Source organism: Salvia miltiorrhiza, chromosome 4 (assembly GCF_028751815.1).
Source record: "Salvia miltiorrhiza cultivar Shanhuang (shh) chromosome 4, IMPLAD_Smil_shh, whole genome shotgun sequence".
Classification (NCBI taxonomy): Eukaryota; Viridiplantae; Streptophyta; class Magnoliopsida; order Lamiales; family Lamiaceae; genus Salvia; species Salvia miltiorrhiza.
This window is the reverse complement of record NC_080390.1, coordinates 51486199-51500553: the sequence shown is the minus strand read 5'-3', so window position 1 is coordinate 51500553 and position 14355 is coordinate 51486199. Positions and strand designations below refer to the sequence as shown.

Genomic DNA, 14355 nt, shown 5'->3' with positions numbered 1-14355 from the left:
GGGGGTGCCTTCTCCTCCCAATCCCGATCCCTCGGCGTCTTCGTCGAGTACAGGCTCGCCCCGGAGCACCCCATTGTCTTCCCCCTTCCCTACCCCCAAACCCTAATTTTCCCTCCCCCTACCCGTCGTCGCCCCCCTCTCCCATGCCTTACCTTTTTGCCTCGATTATGCGTGGTTCAAAGAAATTAAGAGAGTGGTAGACAGTGACGAGGTGGATACAGGAATGGCAACCCCTCGCGGATTTTAGACAATGGGAGACAGTTCCGCGAAGCGGCGATGCCGGATTCAAGCAAAGAGAAGACACCTCGATTATGCTTGATTTTGGTGTGTTTATGTTGATTTCGATTTTGGAGTGCCTCGATGGGTGGGTGTAGAAGCCACGCTGACTGCAGGCGTCGATGGTGGTGGTAGCAGGGGGCGGCGGGTGGGGGAGGGGAAATTAGGCTTTTAGGGTAAGAGAAAGGGGGAAGAGACGATGGGTGGGGATTTTTTTGTAACATGTCATAAATGTATCCAAGTGTCATTTCCGACGGCCACTGTGTCATTTCCGACGTTGGCGTAAGAAAAAATCAATCACCGAATAAATTTGAGACCAAAAAAAAAGATAATGGATTTTAAAGACAGTTTTTAAAAATTGGTGCAAAAACCAAATAGCGAAATGCGTTATGAATTTACAGGCAATTAGCCCATAATAATAATAATAATAATAATAATTAGAGCTAATGGTAGTTTAGTGGACGACACGGGTTTCATAAAAATAGTTTAGTGTAATGTGAATTGAAAAATGATCTCACTGAAAAAATAGTACTACTATTAATAATGACAATTAATTATATTGTAAGTGAGGAAATTTTTTAAAAATAGATAGTGACTAATTTTTGTGGACGTTCATAAATTATTTTTTCGGAGACGGATGAAGTACTTTTTTCTACTCAAGTACAAAGCCAATAATTGCATAAATTTTGTTATACTTTTTTTTATACCCGTGTAAGAAAAATGTAAAGCTTTACACTAAAAATAATATAAAACTATCAATATTCAAGAACTATTTAGACATTTCACTCTAATTTTGGCATGAAATCATTTTATTTTTTTAATATATAAAAGTGAGTATTTTTACTTAAAAATTATAAATATGAGTATTTTTAGCCGTTAACGCAATTAATTACTTAAATAAAAAAAGTTAAGTAGAAACATTACACTCACCAAATTAAAGACTTGGGAGTTGCAATAAATAGAAACTTTTTTATTTAATAATTTCTTTTGGAAAAAGACAAGCAGAAAACATTCGAACATGAAGCAGAAAACATAATTAGATGAAACGAAGCAAAAAACATATGGAATGCCAACTTCAACCTAGAGGCTGTATGCATATTCTCCGATAGTGAAAGCTTCCATGAACTCTTGGTCAGCTTCCATGGCCCGCATCACCTCCGGCGCCAGGAAAACTTCTGCGTCGATGCCGCCGGCTTCGGCAGCAGGATAAACGGTGACCATCCCGTCAACTTTCTGACCGTTTCCTCTTCTCACAGCGATTGGCTTTCCCCATCCAAAGTCATTCCCATACACATTGTGCCGAGGCGAACTCGAGATGAAGAAAGAATAGCCCCCTTTGCCATGCAATTTAGGGTTTTCAGCCCAATCACTCACAAATTTCTCTACACACTCCTTGGTGTGCGAAGCCACAAACTCATTGATCTTCAACGCCGTGTTGCCTAATCCTTTCTGCAACAGCTCGGCCTCACTAATGGCGGTTCTAGCGCCATAAGCCGCATTCCCGAAATAGCCATCCGGGAGAGGGATTCTTGCTCTCGCGCTCACGCTCATCATGAAGCCGGCTTCTCCGCCGCCCGTGCCCTGGCGGCAACGCATGGAGCTCCGCCACAAATGAGCCGAGAGTGCTTGCAGAGATGATATTCTGTTGGTGCCGGCTTCGCCATTGGCCTTGGCTTTCAGTTTAGCTACGCTTTCTTTGCTGAAATGGAAGACACGCTCCAGCAGTGGAGGCCGAGCGAAGCTCCGCCACAGGTTCTTCTCCAAGGGAGGGAGGCGGATCGGGCCGCCGTCTACGGTGGTCGGAAGCAACCGCTCGAACACGGGACGCTTAGATATCGTAGTGCAACCGCGGGTGATCTCCGACCAGGAGTTTAAGAAATGCCAGAAAGAAACGCCGTCTATGGCGGCGTGATTGGCTGTGCAGGCTATGAAGAGGCCGTCGGCGAGCTCAGTGACCTGCACGCCGATCAAAGGGTTTGAGACTCCTTCGTAATTGGGGATTCCGTTAAGCGTGAAAAGGGAAGGCACGATCTCAGGGATGTAGTTGGGGTCGATGATGTCGGAAACGGAGATACCGTCGGCGACTGCGTGAGTGAACTCGACTCCAGCATTGTTGCAGTCCATGAAGAAGCTGGTGGTGCCGTCTCCATGCGCGGTGGAGCCGAGGCGGCCGGCGAGCGGAGGAAAGAAGTCTAGGGTGCGGGAGAGTGAGGTTTTGAGGCGAGGGATGTCGATTTTGTGGAATTTAGGGTTTCGAAAGAGAATCCCTCTCTGTATAGGATCGAGTAAGAGTAAGCGTAAATCGAATGGAGATAGCTCCAACCTTGAGATGGGAGGGGCATCGCTTGCCATGCCAATAATGGATGAAGATATCACATCGATTCCGCTCATTTTGTTTATTCAAAATTGCAGGAACAGTTAATGACTTCTGGTTTATCGAAAATGCACGCCTTATGCTGTCTATTTATAGACAATCCGAGAATCGTGCTCGGGATACGCTGCCCGACTATTATATCATTTTTTTATTTTTATTTTTTAACTTGGGGGAGTTGGGGAGGGGAGCAGTGGGGTTTGAACCCGATACCTCACTGTTCACACACAGGAGATCGCACCGCTTGGACATCGCTTAAAATTTATAATATTATAAATTCTAATTGGCTATAATGAATCATAATTATACACCCAAATTATTGAATACTCAATTATTCGAAAAATTAAAAATAAAGGAAGTGGGATATGAATGGGATAGAGGATCCCAAGTGATCGATCCAACTCAGCCCTATTAAATGAGTGAATGACTTTTGGATCTTTTTGGATCTTTGATCCTAGTATTGCTGTTCCACTCCTAATTTTTCATACTTCATTCTTCCTGAATTTCAATTTATCGTGTTTTAAATTAATTTGATAAATATTAATGAGTGTGCGTTATATTCGATTAGATATATTTTATATGCATATTTTTATGCATTTTGGTTCTTCATATTCACTTAATCATGTTTATGGAAATAATTGTATATTTCTTGATTCATTGGACCATGTAACAATTTGAAGCTTTCATCATTATTAGCCCCTCATGCTCGTATTTCTTCTCCGTTAAATATTTTGGTTGTAAATCTAAATTTGTCTACAAAATTATTCATAACTTGTAACAATTTCAAGTTCTCATCTTTCGTAGTCGTGTTCTTGCTCTGACATTGCAATTTACTAATATTCTTAATAGGATTTGGAGGATATGAGGATAAGATAGTAAATTATTAAATTAATTTTAATATTTTTTTTAATAAGGGACTATGAAACGTAAATCGGGGGTTGTGAATATAATTACCTGTTATTTAAGGGTGATTCTATTTAGGGGTGGAAAATCGGGTTGCGGGTATCGGGTATACCCTCACCCGTCCCGATACCCGCGCGAGTATCGGGTACCCGATACCCGCAAAATTCGGGTGGAGGGTCGGATGCGGGTATCGCATCCTCAAAAATTGCGGGTAGAGGGTACCCTCGGGTATACCCGCGGATACCCGCATTACCCGCAAATAACATTATAAAATTAAAATTAAATAATTTTATTAGATTTTACTTTTAGGAATTAACCCCCAAATCCCCAAAACTCCTCCTAGCCCTAATTTTTATGGATAATCGATGAAATAGAAAGGATATTTTCAATTTTTTTTGTGAAATGCGGGACAAAATACCCTCTCGCGGGACGAAATACCCTCCAGCGGGACCAAAAACCCGCAAAATTACAATTAAAAAAAATCGCGGGACTGTGAGGGTACCCGAATACCCGCAGCGGATACCCGCTGCGGGTATTCGGGTACCCGCATCGGGGAAGAGGGTCGGGTGAGGGTGCCGTTTTTGGCAGTTTTCGTCCCGCGGGTACCCGCATTTTGCGGGTAGGGTACCCGCGGGTACCCGATTTTCCACCCCAAATTCTATTCATAGCCCTCATTTTACTCCTTATAGCCTCCTTTTTAAAATAATAATAATAATAATTAATTAAAAATTTACTATTTTACCCTATATTCTATTAACCTCAAATTAAATTAAATTTTAAATTCTTCATTTCTATTTCTTTTTAGCCACAAATTTTTGAGGTTTCTCTATAGCCTGATTATAGTAATTGCTAGTTGTTCATGGTTGAAACCGCCCGTGAAGTCCAACTCCTGGATTTTGCCGGTGAGCACTTGAATTTCATACATGATTTCTAAGACAGTGCAAAGGGGGGAGAGGTTTTTCTCCACAACCATTCCTCGTCTCCCGCGTCGCAAGTGGTTAACTGAATTTGGACATAAATTCAGAAACTTTTGATTTTCTCTATCCTTTTTCTTTTCAATTCATAGAGAAACTGATACGCTGCTTTTTCAATTTAATATTTTTTTTTTAGAAAAACCAAAACCTTTTATAGATAAATGTTTAATTAGCCGTTGTTGATTATTAGCAAATAAAACCCATTTCAAGAATTGAAGCAGTATGGATTTCTCTGTAGATGAATCGTCGGCGGTGAAAGTTCTTGGCCCGTATTTTAAACTCACCGAAGTTCACTTGTGGTCAGCAATATCCTTTCTCTTCTGTGTGTTTTTGTGTGTATAATTACTGGATAATTGCAAAAATTGGAATTGTTTTACTCAACAGTGACAATGGTTCAAGTGAAGTGGCGGAATCATCTTATGCTTTAGAATTCATTGTGAGTTCTGTGTGCTTTTAATTATGTATGAGATTCTTCTGCTCGTCGACAAATTCTAGGAGTTTCAACAATGAACAATTAGCAATTACTATAAGAAAATGGGGCTACAGAGAAACCTCAAAAAATTGTGACTAAAAAGAAATTGAAATGATGAATTTAAAATTTAATTTAATTTAGGGTTATAGAATATAGGGTAAAATAGTAAATTTCTAATTAATTATTATTAGTATTTTAAAAAGGGGCTATAAAGAGTAAAATGAGGGCTAGAATCACCCATTATTTAATCTAATACTCCAAGCCCAATTAGTTATTCACATAGAAGGCCCATTGAGCTAACATGATTATTAAGTGTATCGCAACCTTCATACGTAGGGAATTCCTGTTATATTATGAAACTTCTTAAGTGTATTAATTGGCTTTTTAGTTTTGTTTTCTAATTGAGGAGGGATTATTAATGATGTAGGTCATAACACTAGCTAAATATTTGTGGTGGAGTGGACACTATGACATATTGACACATATAGGCTGATTTAAAAAATGAATGAGGTATAGTGTTCAAATTGTTGTGGCTTACCTCCAAAAAAAAAAGTGTTGTGGCTTGGGCTCGTGAGTGAAATATAATTGTAGGCATGATGGGCCAAGAATAAGGGTAATTCTAATGGCTTGAGTGATCAGATCATTAATGCTTGAAGCTATTCCAGAATGAAGTGATCTTATTTACTTGCATAGTAAAGAAGGAATAAAAATTATAAAAGTGCGTCATTTTATGAAAGGAAAAGAAACAGATATAGAAATAGTAAAATAATTTATTCTGTAATAAAAAAAAGGATAATAGCGTCAAAATACATGAATTTTCATACATTTCTGATTTTGCATATGAACTTAAAATAAATACACGAATTTTCATTTTTTTCTGATTTTGCATACGATAAACATTTTTGACGAATGAATATTGAGGTAGAAGTCGAAACTATCTACGTAGCTTAATGAAATTCTTCTAAAATAACGTAATTGGACATTAGATAAATTCTACCATAATTAAAGATACAAAAATATATTAATTAATCACTCGTCTAAAATGTTCATCATAGGCAAAACCAGAAAAATGAAAATTTATATATTTAGAGACCGAATTTTAAATTCATCATTAATGTATTTTGACGTAATTACTTCAAACAGTATACTGTGTATTCAAAGGGGGTGTTTACTTTACATGATTGATAAGATGCATGATCAAATATATATTTTGATCTAATACTAGGATTATTTCAATTCCAATCTTTGAAGGAGATATAAATCAAGCAAAACTAGCTCATCAAATGATAGAAGTTATCAAAGAGCTTGTGATGTACTAAAATGTTAATTCATCTAAGTAAATAAGAGATTAGCCTTCTTATTTTTATCTATCAAAACTAATCCTCCAAAGTAACTACTCACAAAAAGTACCCCTCATCCTCATCCCTAACATGTTAATATCTGTTATTATGAACTAAGGGAATTTTTTACTTGAAAGAAAAGGGAATTAATGCTGTAATTAATTGCGAAAGGATTTAAAAAGTGGTGTTATATAATTACTATATTTCTAAAAATCGTGTCAAATTTACAAATTAAGTTAACCATTGTGTTATTTCCAACAACGAACCATGTGATTCAATTAATATTGGGTTATTGGCACCTAAATACACAAATTTTGAGTTCATTTCAATTTTTTCTATAAATTTTAAAAATTATCAAAAAAACACAAACTTTGACTCATTTTATTTTTTCCCACAAATTTTGAGAATTATAAAAAAATTACACAAACTTAAACATTATTTTACGTTTTTCATAATTCAAATTTCAATCGAAATTGAATCTAAAATAATGTCGACACAACTCTAATCAAAATGACGTTATTTTACTCCATATACATACGTCACAAGTTAGGTTCTTCATTTGATGAGAGAGATGAAGAAGGAGAAGTGAGCGACTTGGATTTTTTCTCAAATATTTTTAAAATATATTTCGTAATCACTTTATGAATGTACACCAGCTAGGTTCTTCAGAGAGGTGAAGAAAGAGAAGTGGGTGACATGGACTTTTTATAAATAAAAAAACTAAAATATATATTTGTAATCGAAACGACGTTGTTTTGATTAGAGTTGTGCCACATCGACGTTGTGTCAAATTCAATTTTGATTGAAATTCGAATTATGGAAAAATTACAATAATGTTCAAGTTTGCGTATTTTTTTAACAGTTCTTAAAGTTCGTGGAAAAAAAATTAAATGAATCAAAGTTCATGTATTTTTTGACAACTTTCAATATTCATAGGAAAAATTAAAATGGGCCAAAAGGTCCTATATTTATGCGCCAATAACCCATTAATACACTACCCGTTTTCTGTTCAATACACATGGTGTATTGACGATATTAAAGTTAAGGGTTAATGATCGTAAAATGCACGAAGTTTGGCTATTTTCACTTTTTGCACATGACCTTTCAATTTAGTATTATAATGCAAGCAGTTTTAATTTAGTTGAAATATGCACACGGTCATGCCTTGGATGTTGAAATTTTAGCTAATATCTGTCTATTTTACGAGATAGGGTACCACGATAGAATTAGAGTATATAGGATAGATTCAAAAGTATTTGCACATAACAGGTACTCGAACCTACACTATCAACAAGGCAAACTTGTGAACTGTTGACTTAAATTCACGATTTCAAATCCACGATTTTCCAAATTCAATCTCACATATGAAGTGTTGACTTAAATTTGGTCGGATTGATTTTTTATGTGAGGGCAATTCAAATACCCTCAATTTCACACTGATTTTATATGTGCAATGGTTGCAGATCATTGGAAGATCGAAGAATTTTGATAAGAAGAAGATAAAGATCTGGATGATGTTGCTGCAAATCCCCTCAATTAAAGCCCTAATTTCATCATAATTCCCCTAAAAAATGAAATGACAACCTTCTAGAAGAATAAGAGAACATTTTTACATGTGAGAAAATGACACCCATTTAGTATATATATCGTCGATGCCTCCATGATGGCAATTCTGGGATACATGTCAAACTCGATTTTGGGTGATGGTTAACATTATGTGCACATTTCTACTAAATTAAAATTTCATGAAATATGAGGCTAAATTGAAAGATCATGTGCTAAAAGTGAAAATTGCCAAACTTCATCTATTTTACAGCCAGTAATCTTAAAATTAAAATGCATGAAAATATAACAAATATTGAGTACCCATGGAGGAGTTTTTTCTTTTTGTTGGGGGAGGGCTTAAGCTCCCGTCATTTTTTTTACTCTTTCAAAATCGTTAAATTATATACTCCCTCCGTCCCACGAATCTTGACACGTTTTCCTTTTTGGGCCGTCCCACGAATCTTGACACGTTTCCTTTTTGGGTCATAATTATTACCTTCTCTCTCCTACTTTATCACATTTATTATATTCTATCTCCTACTTTATCACTTTTATTACCTTCTCTTTCCTATTTTATCAATTTTATACTTTATTAATTACACACTTAAAACACTAATCTACAACTCCTTAATTCTCGTGCCGAATCCAAATGTGTCAAGACTCGCGGGACGGAGTGAGTATTTTGTAGGGATTATTATATAATAGCCTTCATCAGTACCGAATCAGATCGTAAGAAAATTATCTATTATAAATCTCAAACTAAAAACTTTTGGAAAATATAAGGGATAATTGCACCAAAATACACAAACTTTGCCAAAAATCCAAATTTAACGCAAACTTAGGATTTTACATTTTAATACACCAATTTAAGAAGTTGTTCAATTTTGACACAATTTTAAATTCCGGCGACCGAGATATTGACGTGGCAGCCGGAATCGCCACGTCATCGCCACGTCACACACACACACACACTCCACCCTCTCTCTCTCTCTCTCACCCCACTCTCTCTCTCTCTCCACACGTCAGCTTTCCCCCACCCCCTCCCCGGTCGGACCCTCCCCCTCCCCCAGAACCGCGTCGCACCGCCTCTTCTACCGCCGCCCCTGCTCTCCCCACCACCACACCTCTTCCTCCACTTCCTTTCCCCACCACCATCACATATCCGCTGCCCCAGCAGAGGGGGCTGGAGAAGAAGCGTGGGCAGGCGGCCGTCGGACCCTCCCCCTTCTCCCACCGCGTCGGACCCTTTTTTCTTCCCCCACCACCTGCCGCCACTTCTCCCACAAGCGCCGAGCCCATCGTCGGAGTACCGAATCGAGGAATTGCAGAGGTGAATTCGGGTTTTGGGTTTTGGATTTGAGGGGAAATCGAGCCCTAATCCCTTGTCGATTTTATTGGTGGGGAAGGGCGGTGGAGGGAGAGAGTCGTGGGGAGTGCGGTGGTGGGGAAGGCGGTGGAGGAAGAGGTGGTGGTGGAAGAGGCGGTGAGAGAGAGTGATGGTGGTGGGGGAAGCCGGTGAGGGAAGTGGCGGCGGGTGCGACGCGGTTCTGGGAGGGGGAAGTGGCTGACGGCGGGAGGGAGGGTTTGCGGCTAGGGGCTCGACGGCGGCGGTGCGACGCGGTTCTGGGGGAGGGGGAGGGTCCGACCGGGGGGTGGGGGAAAGCTGACGTGTGGAGAGAGAGAGAGAGAGCGAGTGGGGTGTGAGAGAGAGAGGGTGGAGTGTGTGTGTGTGTGTGACGTGGCGATGACCTGGCGATTCCGGCTGCCACGTCAATATCCCGGTCGCCGGAATTCAAAATTGTGTCAAAATTGAACAACTTCTTAAATTGGTGTATTAAAATGTAAAATCCTAAGTTTGCGTTAAATTTGGATTTTTAGCAAAGTTTGTGTATTTAGGTGTAATTTTCCCAAAATATAACTCCCATCATGGATTTTATCTGTGCCAACCTCTTGTAATAAAGAAATCGGATATATCGTACTAGTAGAGAACCAATATTGTCATTTTCTTTTATTACTCACTTCGTCCCTCTCAAACATCTTCATAAGAGATGGTGACACAAGTTTTAATAAATTAAAAAAAGAAATGAGATTCAAAAATGGGTCTAAAAAAAAGTGAAGATTATAAGAGTAATTGTTAATGGAATTGTTTCCAAAGAAGTTAGAAAGATATTTTATAAACAGACTAAAATGGAAAGAAATAAAAATATTTGAGGGACGGAAGGATATTAATACACTCCTTTCTAATTAATTTATTCTAATCTTGATCATTAACTATTACGTATACTCCCTCCGACCCATTACAAATGTCTCACCTTCTATAATGAGATGTCCCATTACAAATGTCTCATTCTTTTTTTGGCAATATGTTTTCTCCAGTGGCGGAGCCACACTATAACTTAGTGGGGCAACTGCCCCTCTTAAACTTTTAAGTATACTTAATATACATACGTATAATTACAAATATATATATATATTTGCCCCACCAAACTTTGAGAAAAAAGGGGCAACAACTAACTATAACGTGGAGTTTGATAAAAAATTTATTCCTTCTTTTTGTCATATACCTTACATATTAATTGGAGAGACCGAGAGAGTAAAAAAAAGATAGAGGAAAGAGAAATTATATTCACCTTTCTCCACAAGTTTTATGAAAAGACTTTTTTTGAATTACCGTATTTTCAATTGGTGTATAAGCTTATTAAACTTGTATTTGTTTTACTTGTAACAACTGCAACGACAGAAAAAGCTTTTTCAGTTATTAAGATTGTTAAAAATCGGCTTCGAAATTGAATGAGTGATCGTTGAGAGAATGATTGTTTAGTTACTTATATTGAAAAAGAAATTTTTGAGGTAATTGACAATGAGATGATAGTACGTCGCTTTCAAAATATGAATAATCGTAGGGAATTATTGCAATTATATTTTATTATATAATTTTTGTAAAAGTTATTTAAAACTTTCTTTTATCATGCTTTGCCCCCCCTGTCTTTAGGGGCTTGGCTCCGCCACTGGTTTTCTCTCTATACCTAATATTTAAATAATTTTCATCAACTCACTTTATATACTTTTTACTCATTTCTTAATTTCTATGCCCAAAAGTAATATGATATTTGTAGTGGGACGGACGGAGTACATCATTGGAAGTATTGGTGCCTTGGTGGAACACGCCAAAAGAAGATGAAGTGGTTTTATTTTTTTTCATTTTTTAAGAGAAATTAGATTATTTATTTCTGATGGGCCAAAAAAAAATTCATGTATCATCAACATGATACAAGGCTATAGTTACAAGTCATAGTTCTTTACGTAGTTAAATAATACACACACATGAAAAACTGATCTCAAGTGAGATTGCACTTTTAACCGGAAAAAAGTATATCTAGGAAACAATAATCTTTTTTTGGGCGTTCAAATGTATCCTCAAACTTTTCGCTTTGATCTCAGGCCTCAAGGTTAACTTTGATAAAAGTACCATTTTTGGAGTCCGGACTGATTTTTCTGTTGTCAAAGAAATGGCGGATCAATTAAACTGTTCTGCAGGGGTCCTTCCGACTAATTATCTGGGGATTCAGATTGGAACCCGCCTGACACGGGTAGCAGATTCTAAGTATATCGTCGACAAAATCAAGAACATAATTACAAAATGGAAGAACCGAAAGATTTCTCTGGCCGACAGGATTACTCTGATTCGCTCAGTCCTCTCTTCGATCCCTATCTATCAGCTCTCATATCTTTTACTCCCCAAGAGTGTTCTATCTGAAATCCGAGCTTTGGTGGGTAATTTTCTTTGGGGAGGTGGTACGGATCAGAGAAAGATCCATTGGTTTAAATGGGAGAATCTCTGTGCTGAGAAGGAAAAAGGTGGGCTGGGAATCATTGACCTGGAGAAATTTAATATGGCCTTAATGACTAAGTGGATGTGGCGTTTTCTCACCGGAAAAGAGACCTTATGGGCTCGGGTGGTCAGGGCAGTTAAGGGAGATATCGATTGGGATACAGATGGGATCACCTTGAAAGGGGGAAGGGTTTCGGCTTCCTGCTGGTGGAATAAAGTGCTGAGTCTGAGCAAGGGGGAAAGTGGTAGATGGTTTATGGACAATTTGGAATTTCAGTTAGGAGATGGTGAGTCAACGTCTTTTTGGAATCATCACTGGACAGGGAGAACGAGACTATGCGACCGCTTCCCTAGACTCTTTCGCCTCAGCAACAACCCTGGGGGCAACATTAAAAGTATGGGAAGTTGGCACGAAGGAGCCTGGGAATGGGATTTTCAGTGGAGAAGAACCCTTCTAGATAGAGAGAAAGACCAAGTCTCTATTCTTCTGTCTCTCATCAAGAATGTTAAGCTGGTGATGGGGAAAACCGATGGCTGGAGATGGAAACCATCGCCGGATGGTTGTTTCACTGTTAAGTCGGCTCTCAAGGCAATTCGCGACGGGGTTAGTACCTCCCAACAGAAGAACCCTGCTTTCTCTTCCATCTGGAAAGCCCCGGCCACTCACAAGGCTAAAGTTACTGCTTGGAGGACGCTGTGTGGAAGAATGGCGACGACCGACAACCTTCTGAAGAGACAGGTTCCTATCCCGAACTCGGAGATCGTCTGCAAACTGTGCAACCTTGATGATGAAGACACGGAGCATCTCTTCTTCTCTTGCCTCAAGTCCACTGAAATCTGGTATGTGCTCCTCTCCTGGCTCGGTGTTCAGTCGACTCTTCCTTCTACTAGAAATGACCACTTCCTTGCTTTCACTAATCTCGGGCGTAAGAAGGATATCAGATTCCTTTCCGGTGTTTGGATTTGTGTGATCTGGTGCATTTGGAAACAAAGGAATAGGTGCACTTTTGACCATGGGTGTTGGGCCAAAGAAAAATTGTTGCAGAAATTAAATCTCGCCTGTGGGGATGGCAGAAGGCTTTCCTCTTGGGCTCACCTTCTCCTGATTTCAGATCTTGGTTTGATGCAGTTAGTCTTGTGGATTGATTTTTTTGTTCCGTCTTTTGTTGTTTTCTCTTTCGTCTGGCGACGACTGCTCTTCCTTTCCCTTGTTTTGTTGACCTTGTTTTGGTACCTCTGGTACCTTTTGGTTCCTCAATAAACTTTTCCTGATTAAATAAAAAAAATAATCTTTATTTATATTATACTTATAAATACTGAATATACATATCACTCAATAAAAAATTTCATTATACAAAAATAAAATCTTTATACATGCACATAGCACGTTTGGTACTGAGCTACTGATATGGTGTAGTAGCTGATTAATTTTGACCTAATTTCATGGCATGAGTGTATTGCCTTTTTCACGTTATTAATATAGTAGCACGTACTATAAAGTCATTAATTATTACTATAATTCTATTTAGGCCGTGATCATATGGTTGTTGAAGATGTGTATAAAAATGGGGGGAAATTAAGGAAAAACATTATGTCTATAAAAATAAAAGTTTAATTTATTGAAGATTCAATTCACCACACAAAGACAAACTTGTCCAAATCCAAATTTGTCCTTTTTTTCAATCATCCACCGTCATAAATTAAAATAAGTGAATAACTAATTAAATACGTCACTCTCAAAGGAGACTTGTAATAAATCATTATCAATTTTCAATATTTAATAGCCCAACTATAACTTAGGAGATAAAATTAAGATGCTGGGTTGGGGTTGCTAATATTTTAAAGTGCAAATCAGCATGACTTTACACCGAAAGATCAAAAGATGTTGGTAGCCACTTTTCTTTTCTTTCTCTTTATTTTTTGTTTTTAAATGGTGAAGATACTTATACTTTTGAGCTTAGATAAGACACCTGTCAACTTCCAGAAAGTTCTATGCCCTTGCAATGCGAAAGATGTTTGGTTAAATAAGTCTAATCATGACTTACACGCGTCCTCCACATAATCTTCTGCCTTCTTAAACGAAGTCATTAATTGCAATCAAATTTACCAACTTGGAACAATTTTTAATTTTAGGTACACATAGATATGTCAATTTAGTCTGTAATTTATGAGTTGGTTTGAATAGTTTAATAATTTAGAATGAAAAAATTATAAATCAAATAGTGCCTCCGTCTTATTAGCAGTGCCTCCAAATCTAATCTCTAATCATCTTTAAAATTCCACGATCACTTCATCAAATCTCGTCTTTCTCAAGCTCTCAGCATCCGCCACCTTCCATTCACGATCCATGCCAATCCTGCACCAAAATACCAACAAATTTGAGCAATATCAAATAAAACACACGGTAAACAACACAAATCTAGACAACTAAATCACACATCAGAATTTTTCTATAAAAACGGGTGGTTGGCTGGAGCTTGAGTGGAGCGTCTCTTGGGCCTTTTTTCAGCCTCCGGGTGAGCTCGGGATTGGGATCCATGGTCTTGAGTTCGAATCCTACATATAGCAAAAAAATTAATTTTTAAAATTTAGACATTTACACAGAGAAATCAGTCGTGTTTTATATAGAATTCATATATTTT

General features: G+C 38.0%; 2 protein-coding genes across 3 annotated transcripts in view; one reads left to right on the top strand and one right to left on the bottom strand.

Annotated features, from left to right (window-relative positions):
* LOC131020400 (uncharacterized acetyltransferase At3g50280-like) overlaps nucleotides 1-14355 on the top strand; it is an 88719-nt gene that overhangs the window by 61511 nt on the left and 12853 nt on the right. The gene's annotated exons all lie outside the window — the stretch shown is intronic.
* Nucleotides 1226-2708, bottom strand: LOC131020402 (uncharacterized acetyltransferase At3g50280-like). Its single transcript, XM_057949180.1, has one exon. The coding sequence runs from the start codon at nucleotides 2665-2667 to the stop codon at nucleotides 1357-1359; it is 1311 nt and encodes a 436-aa protein (XP_057805163.1). The 5' UTR covers nucleotides 2668-2708; the 3' UTR covers nucleotides 1226-1356.

Coding starts and splice junctions, on each gene's coding strand:
- LOC131020402 (XM_057949180.1), bottom strand. CDS start 2,667: ATGAGCGGAATCGATGTGATATCTTCATCCATTATTGGCATGGCAAGC.